We start from the raw sequence: 17,179 nt of genomic DNA, 5'->3' as shown, positions 1-17,179 counted from the left end.
CTTTAATTGTTGCTGCAATTCGCTATTCAGTCTGGCTAAAACAGTATTTGTCTCCTTATTGCGTCTGATTGATGCCTGAATTGCCTTCTTGTCCTTTCCTACCGATCTGAGGGGATATATCACAAAACAGTTTTCAGAAGTAGAGGAATTTATTTCCAAATGACTCAAGTAAGTATTCTGAAACTATAGCAGTTATTATGTTACTTAGCTCAGGCATGCTTTAAGTATTTGCGGGGCTCATAGCACAGGAGCCAGCAGGGCCCTAGAGGAGCACAACTGGAGCTGTTCTTTGTGCGGAACGAGTAACAGCAGGGCACCCTTCCCAGAGATGGTTTGGAATTCTTCACTTTGCTGAAAACATTTAGTAGTATTATCCTGAACTCTAAACTTCCTTAGTCTAAAAAACAACCTATTTTTAAAATTTTAATATACTCATGTCATCCTCTTTGAAGGACGTAACTCCATTTCCAGAGTATTAATGTCTCTCCCAGGGATCCTTTGACATGTGCCAGCTACTCACTGCAGTTCAGAGGGTGCCCTCCTGCCTCAGCTGATGTCCCTACCCTTCAGTAGCTATTGGGGGGGGGGGGGGGGACAGAAGTTCTGGCATTCCATTCAAGGGTTTTCTTGCAGGGAAGTCAGTTTCTTTGGGGTGGGTTGCCTTGTCACTTGGCAGCCTGCGGTGGAGGCCATCAAATGCAGCACAAGCCGCCACCAGAGCATTCCCTTCCCTTTTCTCTGGTTGCATTTTGTGCCTCTGTGTGTGAATGTAGTAAAATGGATAGCAAAAAAATAATTGAAACCTGATTAGGAGTGCAGGGAAACTCCACCCCATGAATTTCTTCTTTTTCCTTAGCTTTCCATTTCTGTGTTAGTTGGCATTGAGTTGCAATACGATGTTGTGTTCTGCAGTTCCTATAAGTATGTAGATTTATTCCCTCCCCCTCCCTTTACAAAAGTGAAACTTTGGGATTCTTCTGGGATCTTAGCTGAAACCAGGCTCTCCTGAGGGGCTGAGGTGAAAAGGGAGCACCTAAAGGGCGGGGGGGGGGGGACTTTTTGCAAAAGGAAGACTGCAAGCAAAGCCCATCTCCTGCAACATTGCAATGAACTTGAAAGTGTTAAACGGGATGGAATCCCAAAACTGCCCCAGACCTGGCCAGCTGACTCCGCCTCCCCACTTGCTGCAGCCTCCTCTGCAGCTTGACAATCCAGGCAATGAGGCTCCTTGCCTCTGGCAAGCTCTCTGTCACTCAAGTCAGGGGCTTTGCCAGCAAGGCAAGGGTGGGGCCCCTTGAACCGCGGGGCTCGTAGCACGTGCTACATGGATAAACCGGTACTGATGGATAAACCGGTATTTTCTAAGTCAACTGGATTTTGTATGTTTGGCATCCCCTTTTGTCACTGACTATAGATCACTATGATCTGCAAACAAGCTTTCTGAATGGCATCCCAAACTGCCTTGGCAAATTTATTATGTTCCAAAGCTGTTTTGAAAAGTAAGAGCCCTACTATGTACCCTTAATTGTACAGTTTTAATACTGTCACATTTGTGTCACGTAGCATATTCTAGTACAAGTACACTGTACTGAATTACACTGTCATAAATGACTTTCTGTATTGACAAGTACAAACTTACATACAGCTGTGTTTGCCAAAACAATCCAGGTTCAATGCAGATAAAAGTTAAGGGTTGGAACTCAATTACATGAAATATATACATATCTATTTACCCTGCAAATTTTTCAGAGTTCATTGTTTTTTTCATGTTTTTTTCATATGCTTCTCTGTGGAGAAACAGGAAGAGGGCATGTGACTAGTTTGGAAGTAACAACAATTAGAGTGGTTTCTCAGTGGAACAGGCTTCCTCGGGAGATGGAAGGTTCTCCATCTTTGGAATTTTTTAAACAGAGGCAGGATAGCGATCTGATGAAGAGGCTGATTCTGTGAAGGTTCAAGGGGGTGGCAGGTTACAGCAGATGAGTGATAGAGTCATGAGTGCCCTGCATAATGCAGGGAGTTGGACTAGATGACCCAGGAGGGCCCTTCCAACTATGATTCTAACAACTAGAATGTAACCTTGTGAAAGAGATCCAAATCCAAAGAGGAATAATCCTCTTTAGGTTTCTGCTGATAATTTCAAAATGCCCATTCTCTGTTAACAGTGTTTAAGTAGTGAACCCATAGATACATCGAAGGCATGCAGCCAGTCTTGTAACAAGCAAGCAAAGTGTGATAGAATAAGTTGTATATATAGTAATCATATTTGATGCAGCGCAATTTTTAAAAAATTGAAATGAAATTCTAATCTTTAAGAAGTTATGTTTTACTGAAGTTCAGTAAAAAGCCATTGTACTTGTGGTTAGAATTCCATCTTGTCTGTTATCTTTATTTAGTAGTACAATTATTCAAGTATTATAGACTACTTTCTATAATACTGAGACATTTTACTTAACAAATATATCCATTAGGGGTACTTATACACATCTCAGGTTACCTAGGAATAGATGGCTGTGAAGCAAGAACAGCAGCTATGACACCTGTTTTCTGTGTATGCTCCTCAGATTCAGATCTCAGCTCATCCTCTGATTTTGGCCTTCGGCGTATAGGTTTTGGAGGTGGAGCTAGAGGTGTGGTGCCTTTGCTCTAGAAAAATAAATGTAGCATTGACACATGCTGCTTATAATAATGCTATAAAGCCTACTGTAAGAGTCAGCAGGGACTCTTCCAACTCTATGATTCTATGACTGCGACAAAATGGAACAACATCTTCTAAGTTATATTGTTCTAAAAGCATAGTAAGTAAAGCTTCCCCATAATCATCCATATCTGATCTCAATAATCTTTGTAGTATGCATCAACACTGCAACTGTTTATATCTTTGTGCAGATATAAACACTTCTACCCAATGAGTAGAACATGCATCTTATGATGAAATGAACACTGACTGATGGCACAATAAATGTGTTTACATTGTTACAGTATTCTTAACTTGCATACCGCATTTGCAGGGGTACTTGAAGCTGCCTTGTCCTCTAATCTTCCATCAGTCTTGGAAACTCTAATAGTTCCTGCAGAATCAGAGGGTTTTTCTGCCTGAAAAGAAAAATAATGCAGAAATGAAAGAACAATCATTTTGTTAATAACAGAATCATAGAGTTGGAAGGGGCCAGACAGGCCATCTTGTGCAATGCAGGATCAGCCTAAAGCATCGTGTATTAGGCTGCTTGAAGACTTCTAGTGAGTGGGAGCTCACCACCTCCTTAGGCAGCTAACTACACCACTGCTATTCTGATTGTGAACGCCCTCCCCCCGCGCAATATCTAGTTGGTACTGTTCTACATGAGGTTTAAACCAATTACCACAAGTCCCATCTTCTACTGCCAACAGGAACCTTTCCCTGCCATTTTTTTAAGTGTCAACCTTTCAAATACTTCAAGACTTTAAGATACTTAAATACAGCAATCATGTCCCTTCTCAGCCTCCTCTTATCCAGGCTGAACATGCATGGAGTGGAGAGAGCTGATAAAGAATTTCCCTCCCTCTCCCAGATTCAAGGGCATCAAATGAAGCTGACAGGCAATAGATTAACGACAGACAAAAGGAAACACTTTTTTACACAGATAGTGATAAAAATGGGGAATTCGCTGCTAGAGGATATAGTAGTAGCCACAGGAATAGAAAGCTGTAAAAGGGAATTAGATAGATTCATGGAGAATAGATCTAATTGCTGACCACCAGCCATGGTGACTGGGGAAACCTCCAAGTTCAGAGGCACTAACCCTCTGAATCCCAGTGCCAGAAGGCAACATCAGGAGAAGGCCTCAGCCTCTGAGCCGTTGTTGGCCCTCCAGAGAAACTGGTTGGCCACTGTGTGAGACAGGATACTGGACTAGACGGAGCACTGGTCTGATCCAGAAGGGCTCTTATGTTCTTGTAACTACGACATTAAAAAAATCTTTCTAATTCCTGCCTTCATACAATATTAAAGCAATACAAGACTAAAATACAGAACAAATGAGTCCAAATCAGCAGGTAAAATCCCAAACATTTCACAGTTCTACAAAGCTGAGAGCAGAGTTTTCATCTGAAACCTTAAGGACAAACGTAGTGAGCATATATATGCTCCCTAACTGAAGTTCCACTGCTCTTTCATTGGCACCATTCCATTTACCTTACGAAGATAATGACACTCAGAATTGGGCTGCAGTTGACAATCCTCAGACATATACAAACAGGAAAAGACACATTTTCAGATTTTTTGCCCAGTTTTCTTAGAACTTAGGTCAAAACCAGCACTTCAAATTGTACCTGGAAAGAAACCAAAGTCTGCAAAGGTGGCTCAGCACTACTTACCGTATACCCTCGCGTATAAGCTGACCCACATGTAAGCCAAGGCACCCAATCACATCACAAAATGCTGGAAAAACTTACCAACTCACATATAAGCTGAGGGTGGTGTTTGGATAGTGGCTTTTTCTCCTTTCCTCCCCTCCCCCCTGTTTTGGGCAGGATTTCCCCCCCCCCTTTTCTTCCCACCCCTCTTCCCTCCTCTTTCCCTCTGACCCCTCTTGCCTTTATTCCTTCCTCTAGGGGCGTTTCTTCATTCTGCTCTCTGTTCTCCCTCTGAGGCAAAGGCTTCAGAACTTCCTGCAGAGCTTCCTGCAGCTTGTGCTAGCCTCGTTAAGGCGGGGGGGGGGGGGAGAGGTGGAGACTGCTCTTTCCCTCCCAGGCTGGCTGCGTCTCTGCTGTTCCTGCCTCTGCTTCTTCAGGTAAGTATACTTGTCTCCCATCCCCACCCTCCAGTCTTGTCTGGAAGCTGTTTCTTTTAATACCCACATATAAGCCGAGGGGGGACTTTTTCAGCTTTAAAAAAGGACTTTTAAAAACTCTGCTTATATGCAAGTATATACAGTGAAACAAAAAAATTATATAGATGAAAGTTGCACTTCCAAATGGATACTTTGACCACAGAATTTCCAGATGCAATCTATATATCACAGAAATTTTAAAGATATCCACTATGCATTTTAAAGATATCCACTATCCCAATATGCACATCCAAACCCTTTGGTCTACTTGAAGTGACTCTCTAGACCCTGGCCTGTGTCGATTACAATATCACTAACTCAATCCATGTTCTTTTTTTAGTGGCTATATAGGAGAGAGTGGAGTACTTTGGCAGACCAGTGAAAACCGAAGATCAATGGGGATATCAATAGCAACTATTGGGCTAACAAAACAAGTCAGTACTTAAGAGGCAAGGGCAAAACAAATTCAATAACTATATATCAGTGCTTATACTGACTTGTAACACATCTGCATTTTTCTCAGGTTCTTCATTCTCTTCTTCATTCACACCTGATGCAGCAAAAACCTCAAACTGGCTGAAATCTGCAAAGTTTGGCTGTTCTGGTATTTGTTGAGGTGAGGTACTGGTATGCGCTATTAGACCTTCAGAATCAGATGGTCGATGAACATGACCTGCAGCCTAAAGCAAAAACAATTAAATAATAAAGAAGTAATTCAGTTCTTCTAAAAATCTTTTGGATGTTAAATACACACTTTTTTAGTTGTAACAGATGTTCTTTGGGTGGTAATACGTGCAGACACATCAACAGGCTCTGTGCCTGCACACAGACTGAACTCTCTTCCAGCGCCAGCCTTGCTTGTGCAAAATCCCCCCCCCCCCCCGATCTTGGTTCTATGCTCACTGTTCATACCTAGGGAACAACAGTCCTCATTTTCTTCTCTTTTCTTTCAAAAAGAATACCACAAGTTAAAAAGGTGCCTGGTACAGGAAAGGAGGGACAGCTGTGTGACTGCACAGATGACCACTTGAAGAACATCAATTGAAGTTAAGTCCCCAGTAACAGTGCAGACTCCCCCCTGCTCCAGAGCTTACACAGAGGATTTCATGCTAAAAGGCTTAGCTATAGAAGGTTCAGAGTTCAGGATGGATGGGTGCCGAGTTCATTTGTCTGGTGAATGAAATCATGAGGATTCTTTTCTTACTGCACAGCTTTTTCCCTCTCATTTACTTTATTTGAGTGTTTGACAGCATCTGATCTGTGACTGCAAGTATTTCCCAAATCAAGTATTTAAAGAACACCAAAATTAAGCAAATGCATGAAGAAAATGGAAATTTCCTATTGCCAACCTGTAGACAACACTGTAACAACTGTAACAACTGTTACAATTATCAGTTAGTAGTATTAATGTTATGGTTATTTATATGTTATGGATTGTTGTATCATTTCTGCGTTTTATGCAAACCGCCCTGAGCCTCCAGGGAGTGCAGTATATATATAAATATAATAAATAAATAAACAAACAGCAGGTAGAAAAAATATACATTTTTAATATTCACTCCTTGCAAATTAAAAAACAGGATATCAGAGAAATGTTTTGCATGTATTGCTTTCACACTTACTGGATATTATAAATGCAAGTCACTGGTGAATCCCCAAACAGTACAGCCTGTTCTACTACTTCAGCAGTTTGCTACCTAATTCTGCTGCATATGCTGACCAGGCCTAAGACTTGCTTCTAGGAGAATCAACCACTATTATCGTATCATAGAGGGGTGTGGATCCAACCTTGTTCTAGTCCAGGAATCTAGGGGGGAAATCCCATTTCTATATCCTATTCCTATTACAAAAAGGCCAAGTATGGTCTTTGATTCAACTGTTTCCCAGCAAATAATTCCATCTGAGGGCAACACAGGCCGAATTCAGGCAAATGATTGGCACAATTTCATGGATAATCCGTTGGACTTGGATTAGGGTACACCATACCTCTTTTGCCATGAAGCTCTCTGGATAGTACCTTGGACTGCTCATCTCTCAGTTTAACCCTTGTCAAGAATAAAAGTATACCTCACTGAGTTCTCTGAAGGTATGGTGAGATGACATCAAAGGTAGAGTGGTGATCTGACCTTTTGTCTTCCTGATCATCACCCCACAGTCTAACTACTACACCATGCTGGGTCATTTCAAAGTACAGTGAAAATGCTCATATGTGAGACACAGAAAGAATACTACTAAACTTATGAACTGATTGCACCTTAGAAGATCATCACTATATTACCTGTGAGGGTTGAGGTCTTGGAGGCACTGCAGGGGGATAGGCAATCACTCCAGCTTGCTGTTGACCTGTAAGATAATAAGATTTATGAGAAAAGCTAATGAGATTTTTACAAGAAATTGGACTTCCAAGTGCACCAACCATATTATCCATTAGATAAGTCTCTCTGAGAGGACATATGAAATGCATAGGTTTCTGTCCTATAAAATACATACTGCATGCTCATATGGTTAGAGTGAAAATATATGGTTTTTACTTTTTACGTGTGCAGGGAATTACTCTCCAGTTCAAGGGAAGAGACAGAATGTGCTTTACCCCTCTGCAAAGGGTGAAAAGCTCATAGAGCCTCTATGCCTAAGTATATAGCTTCCACATTACCTCAGACCACTAGCCAGAGAAGCACTGATTGGCTGATGTGAATTAATAGTTCAGTCCTAACTGGTTGAATGACAAGAAGGTACTGTTTGAATGCAAATACTTGGTAAACCTGGGTTGATTCTGCACTTACTTTGTTTGTTCTGTTGTGGATTCTGATGAATTCAGATCAATTTGAACTCGGGTCTTCCTCTGTTCTTCCCCATTGAAACAGAAAAGTGTTCTGCACATGATTAGGGAAGCTCAGAAGGGGGGGGAAGCCAAGCACAGCAGGAGTCTCTCTCTTTCTTTTCTTGAAGGGGGGGGGGAGGACTGGAGACAGCAGAGGAGGGGGAATAAATCCAAGAGGCAAATCTCTGCTGAGAGAAGTTAGGACTTCAGGAGCTTCTGCCAAGAGAAGTTAGGGGAAGCCTAGCAACCTGGGAAGGAGGAAGCCTTTGAACTGACACCCTAGCCAATCAGGGTTTTTCTACAGCATTGAGGCTCGGCAGCAAGTTATTTCGGGGAAAGCAGACAGCTGCACGCTTACTCATGCCGATTTTTGAAATATCGAGGTTTATCCACTCCAGGATATTGCGGGGGAATGGTAGGGTCACTCTGGATAAATCATGCTTGTTGCAGAGTGGAAATTTAAATCGCCCAAAATCAAAATGGAAATCACATTCAGTGTAGGTGGCAGGGATTGCATCAACCTGGGATTGGAATAAAAGCTCCGTGCAGATTCAGCCCTGGACTGAATTTCACTTTATGTTCCAAGAAAAAAGATTTTGGCAAAGAGATGGACAGATGTCATAGACAATATCAGTGGTGGTCCTCATACAAGCAATGAAATATCTCACATAGATTATTTTCTATGAGCAGCACTGAAAGTTTTTCTAGGCCCTATTCCTATTTCTCAGCTACCAAAAAAGAAGTGTTTCTTATCCATGATGCAGTGTGTGTTCCAATCAAGAGTGGGAGTAAGAGTAAATTGAGTTTGGCCCCTACAGAATCAGCTACCCTCCAAGACCTTTAATGCCACACACATACAATAAAACATTTTTATATAGTGTTCTACTGTAGTCAATAAGAGACTGTTTTGGGAATGCAAGAGGCCTGAAGAAAGGGGCATAAGTGGCTTACTGCACATGCTTTGAGAAAGTGCTGGCCTTGTATGTGCGGTGCGCCAGTAAGGGTAAGGCTTGGGGGCTGAAATATTTAATTCAAATGGCAGCTTGTTAGTTTGCTGAAAACTGACAGCTACTCTTGTAGATATTTTTTTAACAGCCATCTGGATTCAAACTTTCTTATCATATGATCTGGAAGTATCTCTCCATTATATTTTCATACAGTCACAGGTTTAAAGGGACACAAGGCCAGCTGGTTCCACAGCACAACTCCCTGCCAGGGCTGCCCGTGAGGGCAGGGGACAGGACGGGTCTGGGAAGGACAAAATTAATGGGTCCCTGAAGCCATCTTAAAATGTATTTAATAGTAGAATAGGAGCAAACCTTTGTTAATAGTATGAAAAGAACTGGATATTAATATTTCCACATAACAGATCAAAGTAGTAAAAGGATGTGTCCCCCCACCCAATATGCATGATATAAAATGCTTAGTTTGCCTCAATGGTAACAAAAGAACAGATGTTAGAATTTTTTTATAACCTGTATTCCTAACCAAGGAGATACCCAAAGCAGCTTACCTTGTTCTCCTCTCCTCTGTTTTATTCTCAGAACAACCCTGTTCTGAGAGTGTGTGAGTGGCCCAAGGTCACCAAGCAAGCTTCCATGGCACGAGTGAGGATTCAAACCTGGCTTTCCCAGATAGTCTGACACTTTAATAACTATACAAGCTTAGTTTACATTGCAAATTGTACGCATTAAATGTCTGGAGATATAGCCCAGGTCAGGATATTGCAATTCCTTTCATTTTTAGCCTTAGAACTCCCATGATCATTTTGAAGCTGATGGCCAATTTTGAGATTGCTAGTTTTATTTTCTGCATTAGGTCTGCCACAATGGATATACCGTATTTGCCGGAGTATAAAGACAACTGGGCGTATAAGACGACCTCCCAACATTTCCACTCAAAATATAGAGTTTGTTATATACTCGACGTATAAGACTACCCCCTCTTCTGCATACCTCCCACACACCAAATAAAGCGTAAAAGAGCATCAGAAGGGGGGGGAGAGAAAGAGAGAGAGCCATAAAAAAAGAAAAGAAAGCGAGAAAGTATGCTCGGATTAGTGATTACCTCTCTTCTCCCAAAAAAGGCAAGAGGAGAGGGGTAACTTTCTCTCTCTCTCTCTCTCTCTCAAGTTGAGGCTGCTTTTGTGCACGGCGGCGCATTGAACTGAAACAGCTTCCTCTGCTTATTTAACTGCAAACAAAGAGGGAGCGAACAAGCTAGCGGAGGGCAGAGCAAGGAGTAGCGCTCCCTGCGCGCCAAGCTTTCAGGCCCCAGCACCGGGCTGGCCGCGTTTGCTCTCTTCCTGAATGGGGGCGGCTTCAAAACACCAGAAATTGCGAAAGAGAAAGGGAGGGGGAGCAGAGGCTGGCACCTCCCCCCCCAGCATCCTCCTCCTACTCCACTTCTTCGCCGCTCGCCCGGCTGGCCCTTCGGGATCTCTCTCTCCCCCTCCCCTCCAGAGTCTTATGTGGGAGGGAGGGCCCGTCGGTGCCATGGCAAGGTGGGGCATGCACGCAGGCACAAGTTTGGCGGGTCCAGCAAGTTCCGAGCCGGGAGGAGTTCACAAGACAGCAGCAGAGTTGGTGAGCCCAGTTGGGGGCAGGGGGGGGGGCGCCGCTGCCGCCTCGGCATCCCTTAATTCTGGTCACCTTACACTATGGGCACCAGGCGAGCATCGGGAGGCCACTATGGGCAGCTATGTCTATCCCAACTGAAGTGCACCCAGTGTATAGGATGACCCCCCCCCACTTGGAGGCATGTTTTTCAGGGGGGAAAAGTCGTCTTATACACCAGCAAATATGGTATATAAATAAATAAAAATCAGCATAATAAATTGTAGTATCAAATGGTTGGTTGCCAGAATCTTTTATTCTTCAACTCATCTCTCTATAGTGATGTAATTTTCCTTCAACATAAATTGCAAATTGCCACAGGTTTCAGGAAAATTTTCAATCAATTGTGTTAACATAAATCTTCAGACACCTATTTCTTTTCGTCTGTATTACTGAGCTCATATCTATCCCAAAGATATGTCATACCAACGTTTCTGAGCTGGTGAGACATAATTAAGCCCTTATCTTTGGAAAAGATGAAGAAAAGGGCAACTAAAATGATTAAAGGGATGGAACACCTTCTCTATAAAGAAAGGTTAAAGAGTTTAGGGCTCTTTAGCTTGGAGATATGTTTGAGGGGGGTGACACGATAGAGACTCAAGAAATTATACATGGAATAAAGGTAGAGAAAGAAGTACTTTTCTACCTTTCTCACAGTACAAGAATTCATTGGCAATGAAATTATTGAGCAGTAAAGGATGTACTTTTTCACCCAAAGAGGAATTAACACATGGAATTCACTGACACAAGAAGTGGTGGCAGCTACAAACCTAGACAGCTTGAAGAGGGGACTGGATAAACTTATGGAGCAGTGGTCCATCAGTGGCTATTAGCCACCAAGTATAGTCAGAGGGGGCCAACTGTGGCTTTCCAGATGTCCCTGGACAACAATTACTTGCCAGCATGGTCAATTGGCAGGGGCTCATGGTCACTGTAGTCCATAGATATCCAGAGAGCCACAGTTGGGCCACCCCTGAAAACAGCCACAAAAATCACATTGACTAGGTAAGGATGGGTAGCTAAATAAAAGGATTCCATAGTAAAATATTGTTCCAAAATGGATCGCACTAAAGTTAACATTTCTTCATGTACCTTTGAATGTTTATTTTTCCTCTAAATAAGGAGGTTAATAATTTTGTTACATTTTGGTTTAAAATGTGGCCCTCTTTAGGCACTGGGCCAGCTAATGTGGCCCCCATGGGCCAAAAGGTTGGAGACCCCTGCTCTACAGCAATGTTCACCTAGCATTTTTATTTTTAATCCTAATTTAAGTTGAGTTTTATCTCTATTTATGTAACCTGCCATGAGACAGCTTGCCAATAGCAGCAGGAAATAAAGCCAACAAATAAATAAACAGAAAATTTTGGTAGCATTTCTATTATTTCCAAAACAAGGAATTTATCATCAGACAATGATACCTATTTGCATTAGTATATTTTACTGTAATATTACATGCACACTGTTCAGTCAAGCTGGAGGGAAAGGGAATCAAATTCCTAAGGCTACAGGTCTTGGAAGTATATTCCACTGAATCATACTTCAAGTAAATAAGACTGATTCAGCTACAAATTCCTTTTAGCACAGTTCCTTAAAAAGCACTGCACTCAACTTCCTCTGAACTACAGTCTAGAATCTGAAAACAGAAAAAGTTATTATAAGGTTTATAAGTTAAGCACTTTCTAACGTGTTCCATAAAAGAAGCCATGTTTGGAGCCATTCTGTGGGGAAAATGAAGTTCATATTTATTTTGGCATAAGCTTTCAGAGGTTACGACTAGTTCCAAAGTGCTCTGGGATTAGCAGTTAAGTTTTACAAAAGATGGAAAACCAAGTATTTCACAATACACATAAGTAAAACAGACTTCATTGCTACTGCATATCACAACACGAGTGTTTAAAAATAGGTACCTGAAGTAATCGTAAAGGTCCTGTTCATATCTAAAGATGATGATCGTGAGTGTGAGGGATGAGGCCTTGGTGGTGGAGGAGGTGGAGCAGAATTATCTGGAGATGTCCCTGAATGTGACCTGAAAAGCAATGGGGGCACTATAAAAATCCAGTTGCAAACTCACCACTCCTACAAGATCCTCTTATAGCAATAGGTTCTTACTGCCAAAGCTAAAGATAATTTAAAACACACTGTGTTGAATTATGTGACCTGCCAAGCTATGATGCCATGAAAGTAGCTGCTCTCTTTGTTCAGACTGCTGCAGGGTCTTATTCCGACATGTTTCCATTAACAAGCTGTCAAAGAGGCAGTATTTTGATTTCAGATACAAGTTTTCTAGTACATATGGCTAGGGCTTACCCACAAAATAGAATTAGAAACAAAAAATCCTTAAGAGCCACCCTTGTTCACACCCAAATGCTTCATATTGTCCATCTGGACAAAAGGAAATTTTATTCTATGAACATTGAACAATGTTGCTAAGTGTTGTACAGGTTGCCAAAAACACTTAAACTTAGTGAGTATAATTCTCAGAACTAGGGGGAAAACATGTCCATTAATGCTGGCTATGACCTTGAAAGCTCTTCAAGGTCTAGGATCTGCATATCTGAAGGACCACCTCTTCCAATACTTCCAGCAACTATGATCCTCGGGCTACCACTCACTTAATGCACCCCACCTGGCAACAACAAAGTGTAATGTCTTTTCTATTGTAGCTCCCACTCTGCAGTACGGGATCCCTCAAGAAGTATGAATGTGGACGTTATCATCTCCAGCAGTTTTCAGAAGATGCTGCAAGGCCATTTTAATTGTGGAGGGGTCTGGGTTTTATTTCTTCTGTATATTTAAAACTGTGATTTGAGCCACAAGAAAAGTCATGATATTAACATTTTTATGAAATCAATTTATCATAATTGAGATTTGCCTGTCACTGGACCTGCTCTTTCCAATTAGCTTCTCTTGGAACCCAATGGCCAAATTACTTAAATGGAACTTGCAAAATCATTTCAACATCTTGCCTGATCTCCAATCCTATGAAATGCAACACTGGTCAATCAGTGTAGCAGTTACTGTGTCAACCCCACACTGTAAGTATAGTGAAAATCAAAAAACACGGACCTTCAAAAATACTTAGGACACAATAACTGGTGATAATAGAACTTGGTCTCCTTTTGCATGTGATCATCCCTCTTTCCTATCTCTGCATGTACATCTTGAAAAAAAAGAAATCTAAAAAACTGTGGCTCAACCAATTGAACCCATTTCATACATTGCATTTAACAACCAGACTGCTAGCAACAGTCTCTTTCGAAAACGATACATTCCCTTGAATTAATCTCAGAGTATATGTGAAGATATGAGCTGCTTTAAGCTGTTCTCTGTAGAAGCAGCATTTTATAAACTTAAACTGATAAATAATAAATACTATCAGACTAGTTTATTCAAGAGTCAAATTTGAGAGAAAGTCATATAATGTTTGAAGAGCTCCAATGCATGTTCTGTGTTAGGTGGATGTTGAGGAAAGGGCACATGTGATGGACAGATCCAGTTCTGCCTCTCTCTAAGAGTGACCAATGTGAGCTAATGGAAAATTGGGAGGAGAGCTGGCAGTTAGAGCTGTTGAGGTAGTTGAAGACAGTGTTACAGCTGGGGAGAAGAGAGAACAGCATAAGCCAGGAGGGGGCAGAACAGTAGACTGACATGGGCTAATGGAAAGGTAACTTGTAAGAAAGATGCTAGGAAGAATGCTTAGAGTTAGAATTCAAAAGTTCAAATGATAAGAAATGCTGAATGAGAGAGGGGACTGGGGGTGTACAAAGGTCAAGGGCTCTCTGTATACTAAAAAGAAACAAGACAGGTGGCAAACTGTGACTGCCTGACGTACCTGGTATCCCTAAACCTGTGTGACAGAGGTGGTGATGGGTGGTACTGTCTGTGCAGTGGGGTCACAGCATACTATTTCAACATCGTTAATATTTATCAATGAATTACCGTTGCCTAGTTACAGTGCTTCCAATATGTTCTGGATCTGAAGTAAAGGAATCTGAGCTGCTGTAACCATCTGCCAACAGGGGGAAAAAAAATTAGCCACAACACTTCACAATTCAACAGACTTGGATTATTCCTCCAAGATAAAACTTACAAATTCAAACCATAAAAGTATACTGGACATAACTGACACAGCTGATCAACCTTATTAACAAAACAATCTCTATGCAGTCACTTTCTTACTATGAACTCGATCACTATTGGATAAGTCAAACATACATGTTAACTGCTTTCACCAGGCTGACAGGGGACCTGGCTGTTGTCTCCTCCATCCCTACTCCCACAGTTCTATGCAAAGATTGCTACGTGCATGGCTTTTCTAAAAGTCAATTTAGCATACTGTGCGTGAGATGCACTCCCAATGGGATGGATCTCTCTTGTGTGATATGCTTCAGTAATTATTTAGCGTAAGTAACCCTCAGGAAGGGCCATGGCTTAGTGATAAAGCAACTGATTTAGACACAGAAGGTCCCAAGTTCAATCCCTGGCATATCTTGTTAAAAATATAATGTAGCAGGCAGTGTGCTAGACCTGTGCATATGATCCTGGAGAGCCACATCCAATCACTACACACTATACTGACCTTGATAAACCCTGATTTGACTTGGTATAAGCCAGCTTCATGGTATAAGTTCTTGGTATAAGTTCAGCTACATGGATAGAAGACACTGGAGTGAATGTAGCCTGGGGTTATAATTAAGTCCAAGAATGGACAAGCAAGGCAGATTGCGGTGATCTTGAATATGCTTGGAGGGCTACTTCACACATTTTCCCCCAGCATAAACATTAATCTGTGAGAACTGATGTGTAATGTCTGAAATAGTAGAAAGCATTTTTTCCTATTGGATATTCATTATTGAGAAGCTGCTGCAAGTACTAACTTCTCAAATCTTGTACATATATATAATGGATAAAGCCACACACATGGCATCTAACATTATAAACAACTGCTTTGGAAATTTTCAGGCTCTGATAAGTTGAAAGGTAAAACAACCATTATTTTCAATTATCACTGAATTAGTAGAAAAATCAAGATGAGTCCTTACCAACTGTATTTCCCCCTACAAATTTTACAGATGAACTGATTTTATTTTCTTCTGCAAGATCAGGTGATTTCACCAGTAAAGGACTTGTGGGATTTGTGTGATCTAAAAAAGACGGAAATACATTTTGAGCATGGGAATATGTCGGACCTCAACTAGGGCCAGAGCTTTCTCTGTCCTGGCCCCCACCTGGTGGAATAAACTCACTGAAGAGATCAGGGCCCTGCCTGAACTCCCACAGTTCTGCAGGGACTGCAAAAGGGAGCTCCTCTGCCAGGAATCTGATTGAGGCCGACTGAAACAACAGCATCCACTGGGCCCCCCAGAAACCCCTCCCCACAATCTGAATTCAAATTGACCACATAAGGGATCAGGGTTAGAAGTTGATGTGGCTAATGCTGTTATTATGAAATGTTGTAAATCCTGTTGCCTTCAAGTCCTGGTATCCATTGTTATTGTTGTTCTGATGTTATATTACAAATTTACACTGTAATATCGCTACGTTTTATGTAAAGCACCCTGAGTCTCAAGGGAGGGTGGTATAGAAATATAAGTATCAAATAAATAAATAAGCACACCTTCCTACTTCTTTTCTGATTGTCTTAGTTAGTGATGGAAATTTGATACTTTAATTCAGTTCAAATATGATGAAAAATTTTGGTTTTTTTTAACCAAACAGAATTTGACTCGTGTAGCCCTCGGTACTATCTTGCACTGAGAAATCTTGGTTTCACAGGTTTCTAGCTCTCATGGTTGCTATCTCAAACTGCACTGCTGTGGCCCACTGTGGGAAAGTTTTGCTGTGTCAACAGATTACTTTCTCAACTTGCACTGCAGAACCCACACCTCTACAGCCAATCTTCAAGCCCAGCCAGGTAATAACAACACAGGTGCAAGAGAAGCATGCTTCATAGACAAAAATAACCAGAGGCTGGGAGAGTCTGTCCCACCTTAGTGGCAGTGAGACAGCTCCCAAAAGGCTGTGCAAGATTGACACTCCTGTCAGACCTGCCTCACCACATCTCTGATTTTGGAAGTAAACCAAGAAAATCTTTTTCAACTGAATCTATGCAATACAATGGAGGCAGATGCAACTATTCCTGGGAATGGGAAGAAACCTGCATGCACCCTACTTCTCTCCTTGGGTTGAACAGGGATTTGTAAGAATTTAAGTAAAATTTGCAACTCCTTCAGTCATTACAGATGCTAACTATATTAGCCTTTGTATTTTTCTTTATTAGATATTAATTTTGCATAACCTTTATCCTGTACTTCATGGATTTCATGGCCCTTTGAACGGGAACTGAGATGACTAGAGCGAGTTTGGAGAAAACTCATGATGAAGAATCGAAAATGTCTTAAAGAATGCAGATGAAAACCTGTGAGATGGCGGTGAAGTCAGTAAAATGCAACTTTTACTTGACTGTTATTGCATCTGTGCACTCACGCCCAGCACAATTATTTAGGATAATAATTTGATCTCTTACTGCCCTTGATGAAGGGCACCAAAACAATAGCCAATTAGGCATTAGCTGTGAGGCATTCAAGAGTCATTTCGCAGACAAAATCTCACTCTCCGCAGCGACCTCCCCCCAAAGCTTAGACTCAGAAAGTGAACTAGAGTCCCCTTGGCCATCTCTAGAGAGAACACTGAGTTACTTCAGATGACTCTCATTAGCTGAAGGGGACAGGATGCTAACAGCAATGAGGGCAACCACTTGCCCTGCCTGTCATTGCTCCTAAAAACAACCAACATAAGAATAGGGGCTCCTTCTGGGAAATAACCTCCCCCTCTCAATGGGAGAATTCCTAGAGGGATTAAAAGAGGCAGTGGTGTGCCTGTTGCTGAAAAAACCATGGACCTGCAGGAGCCCAACAACTACTGCCCCGTCT

At 41.7% G+C, this 17,179-nt stretch overlaps 2 protein-coding genes across 12 annotated transcripts in view; one reads left to right on the top strand and one right to left on the bottom strand.

Annotated features, from left to right (window-relative positions):
- Positions 1–5,286, top strand: part of ECT2L (epithelial cell transforming 2 like) — a 53,566-nt gene extending 48,280 nt beyond the window's left edge. For 3 of the 7 annotated variants that reach the window (XM_077351293.1, XM_077351303.1, XM_077351284.1), the window contains one exon: positions 5,152–5,283. In XM_077351293.1, the coding sequence (XP_077207408.1) occupies positions 5,152–5,257 (106 nt within the window). In that variant the 3' untranslated portion in view covers positions 5,258–5,283. Of the gene's footprint in view, positions 1–5,151 lie in introns of all 7 variants that reach the window. The other 4 variants (XM_077351320.1, XM_077351312.1, XM_077351328.1 and 1 more) reach the window with 4 other exon arrangements.
- REPS1 (RALBP1 associated Eps domain containing 1) overlaps positions 1–17,179 on the bottom strand; it is a 70,323-nt gene that overhangs the window by 1,746 nt on the left and 51,398 nt on the right. For all 5 annotated transcript variants that reach the window (XM_077351352.1, XM_077351370.1, XM_077351360.1 and 2 more), the window contains 8 exons: positions 15,290–15,391; positions 14,187–14,256; positions 12,155–12,273; positions 7,090–7,154; positions 5,309–5,491; positions 3,001–3,096; positions 2,498–2,646; positions 1–106 (listed from right to left, as the gene is read on the bottom strand). In XM_077351352.1, coding sequence (XP_077207467.1) covers positions 1–106; positions 2,498–2,646; positions 3,001–3,096; positions 5,309–5,491; positions 7,090–7,154; positions 12,155–12,273; positions 14,187–14,256; positions 15,290–15,391 — 890 coding nt within the window. The remainder of the gene's footprint in view (positions 107–2,497; positions 2,647–3,000; positions 3,097–5,308; positions 5,492–7,089; positions 7,155–12,154; positions 12,274–14,186; positions 14,257–15,289; positions 15,392–17,179) is intronic.

This window comes from Paroedura picta, chromosome 1 (assembly GCF_049243985.1).
Source record: "Paroedura picta isolate Pp20150507F chromosome 1, Ppicta_v3.0, whole genome shotgun sequence".
Taxonomy (NCBI): Eukaryota; Metazoa; Chordata; class Lepidosauria; order Squamata; family Gekkonidae; genus Paroedura; species Paroedura picta.
The sequence above is the reverse complement of the archived record's forward strand: the minus strand, read 5'-3'. Positions and strand labels throughout refer to the sequence as shown.